The sequence below is a fragment of the Dipteris shenzhenensis genome, chromosome 13 (assembly GCF_047967505.1).
Source record: "Dipteris shenzhenensis isolate YYH24624 ecotype China chromosome 13, Dip_SZ_1.0, whole genome shotgun sequence".
Classification (NCBI taxonomy): Eukaryota; Viridiplantae; Streptophyta; class Polypodiopsida; order Gleicheniales; family Dipteridaceae; genus Dipteris; species Dipteris shenzhenensis.
The window spans coordinates 27,650,182-27,665,959 of NC_141608.1; the positions used below are offsets into that span (position 1 = coordinate 27,650,182).

The 15,778-nt window shown below is 42.6% G+C and overlaps 1 protein-coding gene across 1 annotated transcript; it reads right to left on the reverse strand.

Annotated features, from left to right (window-relative positions):
* Positions 1–319: 319 nt before the first annotated feature.
* Positions 320–2,573, reverse strand: LOC147895237 (ACT domain-containing protein ACR4-like). The gene is made up of 7 exons (XM_087383435.1): positions 2,446–2,573; positions 2,244–2,289; positions 2,043–2,157; positions 1,882–1,949; positions 1,204–1,794; positions 902–1,006; positions 320–673 (listed from the first exon to the last, which is right to left on the reverse strand). The coding sequence occupies exons 1-7, from the start codon at positions 2,571–2,573 to the stop codon at positions 320–322; spliced, it is 1,407 nt and encodes a 468-aa protein (XP_087239561.1).
* Positions 2,574–15,778: the final 13,205 nt, after the last annotated feature.

Consider the following 15,778-nt stretch of genomic DNA (forward strand, 5'->3'; position numbering starts at 1 on the left):
AAATACAGATATAGATAGAGATAGAGGTAGAGATAGAGATAGAGATGGAGATGGAGATAGAGGGGGGATGGGGAAGGTGCTATGGGAGGGACCTTCCTAACAATCGATCAATCAAGGGTTACTTGGGAAGTTGCAAGCAAGGGAGGCACAAACCATAGCATCTTCGAGGGTGGTGGCATGAGATTACAAAAGGAGGAAGACTCTCCAGGGTTGAAAAAGCACCACCCAAGCCCTTGACAAGAGAGAGGTAAGAGGAGGAACTTTTTTGAAGGGGAGAGAGAGAGAGAGAGAGAGAGAGAGAGAGTAGTAGTGGCAAGGATCAAGAAGAGGATTTGATCAAGCCCAAATTGTAGAGGACTTGGCTAGGCCTCCCGAACAATGTGGCAAGCCAGAATTTGCTAGGTGAGGATTTGGTAGTGCAAAGGGCGGAGGAGGAGGAAGAGGAGGAAGAAGTTGTAGTGACCCGAAGGACGGACTGTCCTATCTCCCGTCTCACGGCTTCTAAGGCCTTCCCGTCAATTACATTACCCTTGACAAAGAAGACGTTGCTGGCGGTTTGGCCCTTGGTCGTCACTTCCGCCCTCGCCACCGTTAGCCCTTGCTCTCTCAATATGCGCGTCACGTCCGATAACAAACCCACCCTGTCTCTCGTGCATAGCTCCAACCTCACTCCCTGCAGAACAATCACCATCTCTTGGAATTAGGTTGAAGCTATGCAAGAGGTACAAGGAACTAAGCAGGCATCATCTATGAGAGTGAGGTTGGAGGTATGCATGAGAGACAAGTAAGCAGGCAGCTTGTGCATAAGCATAATCTCTGGGAGTCAGGGTGGAGCTATGCACGCAGGAGACAAGGAGCTAATAAGGCAGGCACAACTCGCTGCGCAACTCGCTCTTCATACCTCATACACCCGCCGCTCGATCGCCGCTCTCAAACATTGTATCACCCTCCTCCTCTCCGCCTCCGAGTTCAACGTGCAACCATCTGCATGCCGGATGTAATACTCCTGCCCACACAACACAACATATCATAAGGGGATTTCCGCAGACAATGTATCTACCTGCGACGCTTGTTGGAACGTTGAGGGGGACAGAAGGGAGGAGATGGTGATTGTGTGTTATGCAAGGAATGAGGTTGGAGCTATGCTACAAAGCAGCGATGTCGTGCAGAGTATAGAATCGTTTCAAGAATTTAGAGCCTTACTTGATAAGCCCGCTCGCCTTCCGAATCGACGGTCGCGTGGAAAACTACATAGTCCATGTCCGTCAGCGTACAGACCGTATCAAACAGCAGCTTCGGGCGATCTCGGCTCTCAATACTCACAACAGAGTACCCTCTCTCCTCACAGGCGTTCACGGTGATCTTTGCATCGGCAAGCTCGCTAGCATTGCCTTCATCGTCGTCGCAGCGCTCGTAGTCACGGTCCGCGAACATCAATTGGTGCAACCTGCGTTCTGTGTGGGTCACGCTCGTAGGGAAGTCCGTCCTCGCCGACCTAGCATCGGCATCGCCCTTCAGAAGGCGGCCGAGCGAGTCCCTTATTCTGCACAGGCTCTCATGATCTCGAACAGGACCGCCTGAGAGCTGATCTGTGACGAAGATCAAACAGGCTACGCGCATGTTGTGAGTCCAGAGCTCGGCTGCAACGATGTTACACCGCATCTCGGTAAGCAGGGCGAAAATCTCCGACATAAGCCCCGGCCTATCCGTTCCCGTGAGCTCGATGGAGGTGTGCTCCGCAGCTGACTCCACCCCAACCGTTCTCTGGAACTGATCATTCGCACCATTGATACTCTGCTCGCGCGGCAAGAAGCCATGATCGTGAGCTTTGGCAGATTTACAATCAATAGCGCTTCACATTTGTTAGCCTGCACAGCATACCTTTTGGATGAAGCTTATTGTCTCCTCGTCGGTCACCTTCCTTCCTGAAGCATCCGTCACGTGGAATACTGAACCACCAAAGTCTCCACATTAGCACTAAGACAGACTTGCCAAAGACTGTACGTCCACCTGCGTAAATTCGTTCTCTTTGAAGCACTCACCGTCCATGAACCATCCTCCATCAGATGAGATGTAAGCCTTGTGAATCGTAAGCCCCAGATCTGTGAGAATTTGCACAACTTCAAGGAGAAGGCCATGCCTGTTTGCGCTGTCCACCTGCAGGATTTGAAGCCGAAAATCATACAGAAATCCAAACTTAGTGGGATTTGACACCGGAACTGAGTTTCGTAACTCGTACTTACCTTGAATAATGTTGCAGTCTCACAGGCGTTATTGTCTACTACCACTCTGCAAGACCCACAAATTGTCAGCCATCGGTCCACCCCACATAGGCCTGTTTTGCATCCAGCCCACTAGACCAAAACACGCCGCTATGCTTTCTAGCCATCGCGGTATAGCTGCGCAATATTTCAGCGTACGGCCGACAAACACACAGAAACTGACCTGGGAGGGTTCATCCTGCGGAAAAGCTTCAGGTACTCGTCATTGAATTCGAGGAGCTGGGACTCCGGCCATGAGTGTTGCTGCGAGAGGCGACGGGACGAATGAGGACGAGGTAACGTACCAGCCATGGCGGAACAACGAAGATGATACGATAAGCGAAACCAATTGGAATGCAAAGAGGCAGAGAGAAATTGGAAGTTGAGAATTTGTAAGAAACTCTGGAAAGGACAGAGATGTGGTGGTAGTCCAAGCGTGTATAAATGCGCCCCTCTAACTCCCATAAGTGCGCTCCCCCAAAATCAAAGTCCTCTTTTTGGCCTGAGTTTTCCTAACTGAGCCGTGGTTAACCAAACATGCAAATAAATGGAGGGCAATGCGAATCCCAATAGAGGGCTTGTGAGCTCGAGACTCGAGTAGACTAAGCAACGCACGTGATTTCAACAAAGGGGTCAATTTTCTTGTGTAGTTACAAAAAATATACATACGTAGGGTTCCACCTAGTGAGCGCCTCAAGTTTATGAGTTATATCTCATTTATTGTAAACACTATGCTATTTCCCAAAGACAATGCAACGAAAGTAACCAACCACGAGTAGTAGCTACTTTGTCGCAGATACATCCATGCATCAAATTGAACGGCCATATTGTGAACCTCCTCATTATTTCAATATCATTTGCACAAAGACAAAATCTATATAGAGGCTATATTGTTTTTCACTTAATAATGAGACCAAGCTCTCCCTAGGTGACATGTGTGGAATGCATGAGCCAACTTCCAAGGCACATGCTCATCTTGGAGCATGGCTCGAAGCAAAATGATTCACCCTTGGGGTCCCCTACATATCCCCACATCTGGAAAGAGACATAGAGCTTGGGCTTTCTTGAAGGTGAACATTAAAATCTAGTCATTCAACAAGGCTTATGCTCCCTAGAATGCTCAAGTAATCATTGCTCATTCGTTTGTAAACCTTGCAACAAGTAAGTAGGTCAACAGATAAAGCTAATTTGTCCAAATAAATCATGTGGCCTCATTGGAGCAAAGGTAGCCACGACTTGCGAGGCTTGGCTTGGCTCTCAATCCAAGCCTACAATTTTCTTGCATGGAGGTAATCCGATACCCATGAGCATGAACATGTGCAGTGCTAGCACCTTGGATTCTTACATCGTGTCCTTCACATTGTGCAATTTGCCAGCAACATTCTTTCAGACGGTTTCTCTCCTCTGACTTTCACATAACATGGTTCACGATCGTTCTGCTCATCATGACCATTCACTATCGTGAGCATAGGAAGGGTCTTGTTAGTAGCCACCATGATCTCAACTAGAGCAGTCTCTTTACTTTCACATGTGCATATTATATGAGACTATTTTGACTTCCAAAAATGACCTTTTTCTCACTACTAAAACAACTCTTTTAAACACATGTTTGATACATTTCAATTTCCATAGTATTGGTCATGCTTGGGGCACACCGCTCAAAAGAAAGAGACCTGATAGCCCCATTCTACTTGGTCTATCTCATATTTTGGAGTTTGATAGTAGCGTTTTAGATGCTTATTGCATGTTTTGATTATTGTCCCTCTAGTATGGCCCCAAAAAACTGCATCCCTAAGCAAGTGCTTGCAAAAGCTTCTGTTGCATGTACTAATGGGTAAGAATGGAAACTCCCTAAGAGAGGGTGGAAAGCAATTGCAAGGCTTGACCATTTATCAGTCGTATATACTTGGTGGTAGTCTAAAGAGAAATTCAAAGTATTTCCTTTTTGAATGAAAAGCATCATCACTTTTTGTTCTTTCTTTGTGAAATGCACCATGCGTTGGGTCATCCTGTACCACAAGGACCTAGATGCACAAATGAAACAAGAAATGGGTATTGTAACATATAATTGTCACTTGAACTTCAAATCTTTACATTGGTGTATATAATGCTATATAGTCACAATACATACCGAGTTTTGGGCCTCTAATCAGAGATGCATTAGTTAGAAGGGATTATAGCAGGAATATGTGGGGAGTATAAACCTTTGTGACAAAACCAAGTTGAGAATGCACACACAGAAACGTGTATCCTATAGGCTTTACTATTTCTTGCAGGTTGTCACATGAACTTGTTTGATATCATGGTGTTTTACATAGCAATTCAAGCTTTACCAATGGATGGGCCTTGACTTGTTGAAATGTCAAACCTTTACTTGTTCTTATTCTTTGCTCTGTTTTGTTAAAACTTTAAATTGTAGAAAGTATCTTGTGTTACTCACTTTTGGGATCTATCTTTCCACATATTGCTTACTAGAGCTACAACTCTAGCCTTATACGTGATAATATTGGTTCCTATACATGGCTAGCTAGATGCACCATTACAATTGTTTTCTATCCATGCATTAATAAACACAATCATGAACAAGACCCTTGGTTGTAGTTGGTATGTCTTTCTTGAAATGTGTAATCTATTTTTAAGCATATAATGTATTCTCTAAAACAAAGCCTCAACAAGGGCTTAATTGATTATTAGCAATTATTAAACTTAGAAGTAAAAAATATTACCTTTGAAGTAGCAGGGTCCCTTTCTCGATTGTGTGAGTCACTTTCACCTTCGAGATCTCCGCCACATGTTTCCTCTAGATTTGCTCCTTCAAAAAATTCTATATGTCAAATCCTCAGTGTAGGTTAAGAAGTGGTAACCAAGAAGGATTTAGGTATAGTTAAGAATTGGAAACCAATGTTCTTTACTTGAGAGAATGTTTTAAAATTCGTAAATCCTTTCATATTGTAGTTATATTTTGTCCTTAAAACGTCAAATTTACTCGAGAGAATTCTTTTAAAATTCGTAAATGTTTTCATATCTATAAACGTAAAACTTATTTCGGATATAAAGAATTTTCTCTCCCAGCAATAAACTTGCGATACATTTGGTCGTGTAGTCACAAGAAGTCCAACTCGCCGTGGGTCAAGGAGGTCCACACCACATTACGTCGTGCGTCAGACAGACCACAGCCCGTTATATTATATCCACGAAGTTTCCCGCTGCCGCTAACTTTTGTTTCCATGGATGAAGCAAATCCAAATCTGTGGCTGCGTTGTCTTGTCTGCAACGGCGAAAACTATCTGGATTCTGGAGGAGGACGAGGGCCAGCTCGTCAAGAAGGAAGGGCCAGCTAAAGGGGTCAAAGCTCCATTAAAGTACCTTCATTAAGCAGATCAGAAAGGAGCGGTAATACAGCCGACGGAGAGTTGAGAAACGGACGGCAAAACAGCGACGGAGAGTTGAGAGACAAAGCAACCGAGACGGGATTCGACCGCCGGGAATCTGAAGGCGAGAAAGATCATGGCATTGCGCGTGCGATCAACACAAGGAGAACAGAGGCTCGTCAACGTAGAGAGCACGCGACCGACGTGAAGATTAAAGTATTCCCGGCAACCGCTGGATCCCGCCGGCCAGCTGGGGCTCTGCGTGGGAATCGAGATCTGTTCTTCGCCCGGCCGCCGGCACCTTCGCCGGCTTCGTCGCCCCATTGTCGGTATCTGCCTACGTGGACCACGCCCCTGCCCTCCTCCGCACTGCCACATCCTCCTCCTGAAAGATCTCTTTCACAAATTTTGCTTGTCGGCACCTGCCTACGTGGACCTCGCCCCTGCCCATCCTCCTAGAAATTTTATATCTCCCTTAAAAACTACCGTCTCGGGTCCCCAAAGGCCACCCAACCCCGTGCCAACTGCCTCCCATGTGAAGGTTGCTTTTCAGTCAACACAGCTCTCTTTAGGGCTTTTAACTACAACTAAAATTTTCAGTCAACCTCTTGAGCATTTTTAGTGCTTTTAACTAGAACAACCAAAAGAGAATCCCTTTTCAATCAACCTCTCTCTCAGCATCTTTAGGGCTTGTAACTAGAACAACCACAAGAGAATTGCTTTTCAATCAGCCTCTCCCTCGGCATTTTTAGGGCCTTTAACTCACACAACCAAAACAGAAGAAACGTGAACTAAAAAGAAAATTGACCTCATGCTTTCAACAATGACATTCCTAAAAGCACTCTGGGTAACTCCCATACTCATCATTGTGCCACTATGTGTTTTGACGCCATGTAGTGCCTTTTGATGGATGCAAACTCTAACGTACAAGAATTATCAATTGTTCATGAACATGAACTTATAAGGGGGGTTCACTTTTCAAATATACAACACGGCATATATTGCCCATTTTCGCTTTAAATCCATCAATTAGTTTGTTGTGGATGAGCAATATCACTGGAGAGAGTAAGTGAATCACATACTTTCCTTTTACTTTTTGGTTTAGCAATCCCTTTAATACAACATCAAGTCTTGCTCTATTTTGACATTCCTTTATAGAACTTGATTATTAACATAGCATCTAAGAGTAGAGGATGAGGGCTTTTTTAAATTAAAAGAAAGGTTGGTCATGACTTTAATGAAAGGTAGCAACGTAGGGAGACGCAAAATACCTTGACGGTTGTGAGGAAGTCCCTCATTAGTGCCCTTTTTTATTTGTCGTAGGACCTGACAATCCCCACGCTCTTAGTCGAGGTGAAAACAATGATGCACGAGCTAGAACTAGAGAAAGCAGATCTAGCGCGCAGACTAACTTGGCTTTCTGTAGGTGACTGCCCATCCCAAACCTTCTTCCAAGCAGGAAAAAGAAAAGAACAAAGGGAAAATATTGACAAAGATTTCTAAATATATATATATATATATTGACAAAGTCACTGATGCGAGCAGAAGGAGATGGTTGGGATTTGGCATATCACAAACACATTTTGCAACGAGCTGAGTGCCATAGTGGGACAAGAAAGTGTACGGGATGCCATGTAGTATGTGTCGGTTTTGGACTTACATCCTAACGTATTGTTTCTATGTGCAACTAGCTAGCTACCAAAGTTACCATGTATAGGTCAATGTAATTAGCTTCATATAATAAATACATTTTACATTTGGAAAAAAAGTCAATGCTTTATTAGCCTTTGTAGGCTGACTTCTCTAATTGCCAAATCATTTCATTATATAATCCATGATAGAGTTGGAAATGAGGGTATACCAAATTGAGCATTGACTAGTACATTGGATGAGGTTCATTTGCATGAAGCATATTTGTTGAAGCAAAATCATTCATTGATTCTTGGTTGCATTTGATATTTGTTGTTGTTGAGAGGATTACTTAGTTTCATCCTACACTTAATCTCAAGTTTGCAGATCTATGTTGCATTAATTCGTTTGAATTGTTTTTTAAATTTAAAAAAATGTAAAAAAATGCAAATTTTGCGATTGACAACAAATCTGATGGATTTTCCTGTTTTATCCATATGAATAAGCTTATTTGTATAAATAAGACTGTTATTTTTAGAAATAAAAGCTTATTTGTATGAATAAGCTTTATATAAAAAATGATTAATTATTTAGTCTTTTTTAATTTAGCTGAATATAGTTACCTCCTCTCCACGTGCCATCCAAACATTTCGTCTGCTATCTTGCTTGCCATCGTACCTACTAGTACTCTTGTGCATCACGTTCAGTTTTTTCATTTTTTTGAGGTTTTTTCTTTATCCTCAGTTGTCGCTCATCTCTCTTGGAGAGTTGTGTGTTGTAGTCTGAGTTATTTACTTAATAGAATTTAGCTTTTTACCTCAATCTCTCTCTGAGAGTTGTGTGCATTCATCTATCTCTGAGAGTTGTGTGTTGCAATCTCAGTTATTTGTTTAATATATATGCATGTTTAGATAGGTAATCTGGCACTCTTTGCACAAACTTCTAGTGTAGCACTTGAGTCCCTCGATAGCTATGTGTTGTAGTAAAATTTTAGTATTTGTTGCTTGTTTTATATACATGGTGATTTTTCATTTTGTGTTGCGTCTTGCATTCATATTAGATGGCTCATACCAGTGACAAGAGAAGGACCTCGGGGGGTGCACTACTTAGAAACCCTATGTATCACATGCGTTCAAGGCGTATTAAAAAAAACCCCTCAACTAAAATTTTTCACCCAATAAAAACACACCTCTCTACTTAGGAACTAAATGAAATTTTCCTAAAACTGAATTAAAAAACCTCTCTTGTTATTGTAATCCTATTAAAATTTTCCAAAATGTTGAATTAAAAACCCCCTCCCTTTGAATGCACGTGGTACACTAAAATTTTGTGAGGTGAACCCCCCGAGAGAAAGACCGATCAACTTGATCTTTGTAAAACCCAAGAGGAAGGTCCTCAAGAGAAAGAACGTCAAATTCTTGATGATTGTTGATCAAGACATCATCGAGACCTCTTTCAATAGTGGTGAAAGTGGTGTGCATGATCTCGTGACCTCTATGGCAGAGCGTGGAGTAAGAGCCTTGCATGAAAATTTTGTAGATTTAGAATTTGGAGACCAGCACATGCATCAATTCATCTTGGAGACATCATTGGCTTTGAGAAGTGATGGACACATGAGATGCATATGTCAAGGACACATGGCGTGTCTTCAAGGGTCATTGTTTGCTTGGGTGTAACCATTTTTGGTGAGGTTCAGGGGCTTTTCTGTATATAGGTATCTTGCATGACCCATAGCTTATGCATTGCTCAATGGAATTCGGCAAACTTTATCTTCAAGTTGTAGTACACATTCCAAACTTGAACATGAGAGCAAAAATTATGGAATAAGAATGTGGAATGAGATCGTTAAAGCATTATAAGTGCTATGTTGTGTGTGAAGCATGCATCCTAAAGACTATAGGATATAGTAATTTATTCAAAAACATCAAAATTTTGTTCTATATATACATGCAACGAAGTAATCATTCTAAAGTACACTACGTGAGCTTCTCCTCAACCCAAGGACACACCTAAATGAGATCATTATGCATGGGTTAATGGGCCTCCAATGTTGTGCTAAAGTGATGCATACCCATTTGAGGGCACGCTCCATAGCTTTTTTTTAATTTGTTGAAAACCAAAACGGATTGAAAATTTGGAATCCAAACTATTGGGACTAGTGCATGGTGGTCTTAAAACATTGATAGTTGTTGGTATTGGTATCTAGATTCACCCTAAAATGGAAGGAGTTGAAAAAGTGCAATTTATGCATGTGAAAAGATATTTTAACAAGAGTGCATGTGTGCACAAAAGCACTGGCTTTAACAATGAGGCTCTATCAATTAAGACTCTATCCAAAAAAAATTTAAAAAACAATTTTCGCACCCATGTAGTTAGAAAAATGCATTAAGGCGACTTCAAAGTGGGTAGCTTCTACTTAACTCTCACTTATTATTATCAATAATAGCAAGAACCATGACTGAAAGATAGGACTTGTTGCAATACGGGACTACTTGGATGAGACGGCTGATGCCACATTATTGATATGTAGCTTTGCAAGATAATTAGCATAATAGTTTTTTTGATAGAACAGCTTTTTGGCAGAGTAGCCTTTTTGGCACTATATAGTTTTGCAGAATAGCTTTTTCGACAGAATAGTTTTTTGGCAAAACAGCTTGTTTGGTAGAACAATCCTTTTTTTTGGTAGAACTGGTTTTTTCTCTTTTTTTATATTTCTATTGAGTAGATAACAATGTTGTCACCGGAAGGCATAAAGCCCGTTAGGCAGGCATGAAGCCCTTTTCAATAGGCAAAGCCCTTTTTGACTAAACAACTTTTTAGCAGCTTCAAATGCATCAAAATTTCCCTGGTAGTAGTATAGCTTTTCATCATGGAGGTGGATGATATCAGTGCAGACGGAGTTTAGGAAGTCCCGATTGTGTGACATGACCACGAGTGTTTTTTTCCACTGGTAGAGATATTCATCCAACTACACCACAACCCTCAGGTCCAAATGGTGGTAGGTTCGTCGAACAACAACAAGGTTGACTGCACAAATAGAGCTTTTGCCAACGAACCCTACCCCCTCGCCTTGAACCTTGCAAACTTCTCCGTCTAATCAGATGTCTTCCCTTCAGCTGTTCTCACCTTTTACATTGGTAGCGGTTCCAATTGATCACAACGACAACACTTGGTACCTTGATACGGTTGAACACATGACCTCTCAAAGGTCTTGGTTTGCCGTCCAATACACTGCCTTCTTAGCCCCTCGAACATTGTTTCTTGGTGATCATTCCAAGCTCTAGGCTCATGGAAAGGGCATCATTGTTGTCAAGTTCTTGAATGGGCAGGAAATTACCATATTGAGGTATATTATGTACCTCGTCTTTGCAACAATCTATTCTCAATTGCCTCTGCATCCCTTCTTGGTGCTAATATCCACCTACAAGGCAACACATGCACAGTACGTCTCTCCCATATCGACTGTAGTTGTCCACAATCCAATAGGTTGTACACGATTGGCACCAGTCAACCCCAGCAACTTCATACCACTACTGTGTCTACTTCATAGAGTGTTGCACTTCTCTGGTATGAACACTTGGGCCACCCCAATTTTGCTTACCTGCATCGCCTATCAAATGATGGCCTTGATGATGGACTCCCAATGTCCCTCTCCACCACGGATCCCTTCTGCACGACCATTGTGTCCTTGCAAAACATACCTGAGCTGCCTTCACACAGGTCCATCTGTGATGAAAATTTGGGACGCCATTTACAAAGACACTGCCTTATTGCCCATACTTCTCCATGAGTTCAGTGAAGAGCTTGCACAGCCATCGCGACATCATAAACTCTAAGCCCACTAAGATTTGTATAGTTTCCAGTGCACACTTCATAGTCCTCACCTGTCTTCTTCCGAGGACCATTGGCCCTTGATGCGTGGCCTTTTGAATTCTCATGCAGACTGATATTTACGAGCTTCCTTCCTAGTGATTGGATAGTTGATTGCGTCTCCTTTGGTGAAGCCTTTTCATGCATATGTCCTCCTGTTGCATGGATTGAGATGAATTCCTCTGTCTGCTCTAACAGAGTGAGTACTTTTGCCGAGGCTTCCATGTAAAGCCCAATTACTGGAAAGCTCATTCCCGCTCTTTGGTCTTTCCTCATCTTGTGAAGCTTGCCTAAAGCCTTCCAGTTCTATGTACTTCTAGTTCTCTCTTAGTTGCAAATCGAGAAGTACGTCGTGCGACATGGACTCTCCTTGCATATGCATATGTATTCTATAAATATCGATGAAACAAGTAGCTGGCTCGTCACACATGGTGAAAAACCCTGTTGAGTTTCGAAATGCACATCTTTTCTCACATGCTCAGGATAGTCTGTGAGAGGAGCATGGAGGTGATGTCCGTGTTCAGGGATATTGAGAGGTTGTGTATGGTCTCCATCGCCTGTTACAAGGTGATTGTTCGAAAGCCCCGAAAGCCCCACGAGGCATTGTTCCACTTGATTACCTCTACAAGAAAGGAATGGAAATCTTTTGATTTGTTCTCTTCCCTCTTCTAGGGCTTCTTTTAAGGTGGCGGGGAGCTGAGAGGAGTTGATGAGGCAACGAGGGTGGGGGAAGCTGGATCGATTCCAGTTTTTGGCAAGTCAAGTGCTAAAGGGGAGCTTACTCACCCAAAATTGGAGCTCAATAATTTTAAAAATTTCCCCAAAAAAAAGAATAATCACAAAACTTTGACCAATTCGATCCTTAAGCACTATCTCTAGGAGAGCCAATGCTAATAAATCCAACACTATTTACAATTTTGAATTGTTTCTTTTTCCATGCACTTGCTTTCTATATGGCTCATAAGCATGCCAAAGGTCATTGCATATAATAATACACAACACCAAACCCGATAGCGTGCCCTTTGGCCTATTTGTGTTTTCAAGCATTTTAGGCCACATTGCACTTGTTTGGGATATCCAATTCTGCTGACATGTATCGCCAGAGGGGGGAAAAACCACCAATTGAAATTTCGCTATTCTTGTGAATTTTGAATTTTCACACCTCCTGCCCATCAAATCTTGGAAGATTTAAGGACCTGCAACTTGCTCCCACCCTACAAATGCCCCACAACCGGCATGCACCTTGACGTGACCTTGCACAGACTTTGGTTTGCCATTGTCTTCTTTCGGATAAGTTGTCTTCTATTCTTTGCTTGCCTCACCAACTAGCTTTTCTCTATTTTGGTTTGCCATTGCCGTCTTTCTCTTTCATTGATTGTCGCCATGGCAACATGCAGCTCGCCATGGCTTACAAGAGAAGCAAATGATAGAAAAGCTAAAAAGCTTGGTCAGGGCAGAAGGAACAGAGGACTCCTTGCAGAGAAGTAGCAAGAAGGAGTTGTTGCAGATGCACGCATTCGATCATTGCCATTAGAGCGAAGAAAACGAGCTGTGATGTCATGATTGGTGGTAGCATTCGAGGAAGCAACATCATGCCATTCAGGTAAATACCATTCTTGAGTCTTCACAAGCTTTAGCCTGTACTCTAAAGTTCATAGAGTGACAACCCTACTAACACCTTGTATTTTTGTTCCAAAAAGTCACCACTATTGCAATGACTTTTGCACTTAGATTGTCTCTCCTTTTCTTGCATTCTGCTGAAGCTCATAGACTACTTGGATTGGGATGATTAGGCATTGCTTCCACTCTTCGTGCATCTCTCGAGAGTTTCTGCAAATAACAAGGATATCTGTAAAAAGCAGACAGGATACAAGATGTTTGACGAGCACATCATACACATGATTGATACAATGCAGGCCACTGGTTGCCTAAACCATCCTAATGGTTGCTTGTGATTGAGCTTTGGGATAGTTTACTTGTTTCATTTCTTGATACAATGCGGGTCAGTGGTTGCCTAAACCAGCCTGGTGGTTGTTTGTGATTGAGCTTTGGGATAGTTGACTAGGCTGGCCTATACTTAATGTGATTGTCCTAAACCAGCCCGATGGTTGGAATATCATGCAACCGTGTGGTTGGTTTAGCTCAAACACCAAAACCAAGTTGGCTTGGACTTAATGTGATTGTCCTAAACTAGCTCGGTGGTTGAAACATCATGAAATCGTGGTTGGGTCAGCTGAAACACGAGTTACATGATTGTCCTAAACCAATCTGATGGTTGGAATATCATGCAATAGCGGTGTCTGGTTCACCTCAAACACTAGAGCCAGGCTGGGTTGGACTTAATGTGATTGTCCTAAACCAGCTCATGTTGAGATATCGAGCTCCACTCATGATATGCCAGGGTGACCGTTGTACATTTATGTCACCGATTTGTTAGCTGCAGATGCGGTTGGTACACCACCCATGAATAATAGCAAGATGATAGCTATCCTTATGTACTCTAGTTCGTGGCTAAGTTAGTATGCCACCTTAGTTAGTTGAGTTTGGTTTGAGACCCACATATAGGGTTCTTCTATTTTCTTTGTACTAGAGTTCTTTTGGCTTTCACAACTAAGAAGAGAAAAACTGTTTTCAGCCTCCACCTTGGTGTGTATTCCCCCATTGTGTATGTGAGACAGCCGCAAATGAGACTCCTTCCTTCTCTCCGACTATCTTCACATGGTATCAGAGCTTGGTTCATGGTAAGGAGCTCAAGAAAGCAAACCAAGTTCGCAGTGTCCTGGTAAGAGGACCAGTGTTGCTTTCCTTTTTCAAGTTTGGGAGCAAATCTCTGCAAGTAGCACAGCCGAAAAGTACAAGAGTGCATTATCTCAGATTGAGGCGCCCTTCACGGTGTGGCAAGAGCGCAATATATGCTGCGGGACAAGGCAAACCCTTGGTGACTTTATTTTTCTAATTCGAGGCCATTTCGGGGCCCGTTTTGGAGGCGGAAGTTCTTCGCAAGCACTGAGAAAAAGGCCATGTGTTTGCTGTGTGACCACTGCTCTACAGGTCGGTGAAAAGTTGCCGCAGAAATTGCATCGTATTCCTGTGCATAGAGATACTCGGAGTTACAGAATCATCCTTATTTCCTGTTGATGCAAAATCGTCACTAGGAAGCGACTGTGTGGTCAAATACCACTTTCGTCAGTTTTGCAAATTTGCCTGTGTGAGGCAGAAGTTGTGTTTTTTTGCAGTGACAGAATTTTTTGCAGTGTTTTGTAATGGCGTCTGATTCTCTTTCATAGATTGTCACTGAAAAGCTTGACAAGAACAACTTCCAAGCATGGAAGTTTAGAATGAAGAATTTCCTTATGGGAAGAGGCTATTGGGAGTTTATTGCAGGAAATGAAGAAGAACCAGTTCTTCCTAATGTTCCCAATCAATAGGAAATGCAGCCATTTAAAGGATGGCATGAGAGAGCTAGAAAAGTTATGTATTGGTTGTCTATCAGTATTTCGGATTCTATGATTGTGCATATTCAGGATGCAAGTACGCCAAAGGAGGCATGGGATACTTTGGCAAAAATGTACAGCACAAATACGCAAGCTAGGAAAATGCAGCTTAAGTAGGAAATGCACAATGTGTAGAGAGAAAACATGGGCATCAATGACTACCACATGAAGGTCAAGAAAATTGCAGATGCACTTGCTTCCATTGGGTCGCCAGTGGAAGATGATGATTTAGTTTCTATGACCTTGAATGGTCTAGGAAAGGATTATGCACAGTTTCAGACATCCATTGCCGTCTGTGAAAAATTTCCTGATTTTGAGGAGTTGTTTGCTCTTCTAACTTCTGCAGAGCAGAGAAATGGTGGTGCATCTTCTTCAGGAGGAACTTCAAAAGAAACTGTCTTCTACTCAAATGCTGGAAGAGGTAGAGGCAGAGGTAGAGCAGGCTGATCTGGAGGCCGTGGTAGAAATCAGAATATGCAGCAAACTCAAGAAAACTGGTCCTATGGAGGAGGACGTGGTAACTCTAGAGGTAGGGGGAGCCAACGAGGTCGTGGTGGATGGCAGAGAGGCCAAAATGCAAACAACAATGTTGAATGCTACTACTATGGTAAAATGGATCATATGGCTAAAGACTGCTATAAAAAGCAGAATGACATCATGAATGGAAAATTGCAGCAAGGGAGTTATGCATCTTCTAGTAGACAGGGTGAAAACAGAAATGAGCATCTGTTTATGGTGCAGCACATGACCAATTCTGTGACAAGTGTAGAAGAAAGCAATGATGTGTGGTATGTTGACTCAGGTGCATCAAACCACATGATAGGTCATGGAGAATGGATGCAGGATGCAAGGAAAATGGAAAGACCAGGATTTGTGGAGACTGGTGATGATACTGCACATCCTATTGTGCAGATTGGTAAAATTCCTTTGTCTATGTAGGTTGGGAAAAAGAAATACCTGTCTGATGTATTTCATGTCCTGAATATCACCAAGAACCTGGTTTCTATTGGTCAAATGGTTGAGTAGGGCTTGCAGGTCAGATTTAATCCTCATGGATGCTTTGTTCAGGATATGAAAAATAACGGTCGCTTGATAGCAAAAGGAAAGAAGAAGGGTAGGATGTTCACATTGGATGCGGACATGCCTGAATTGA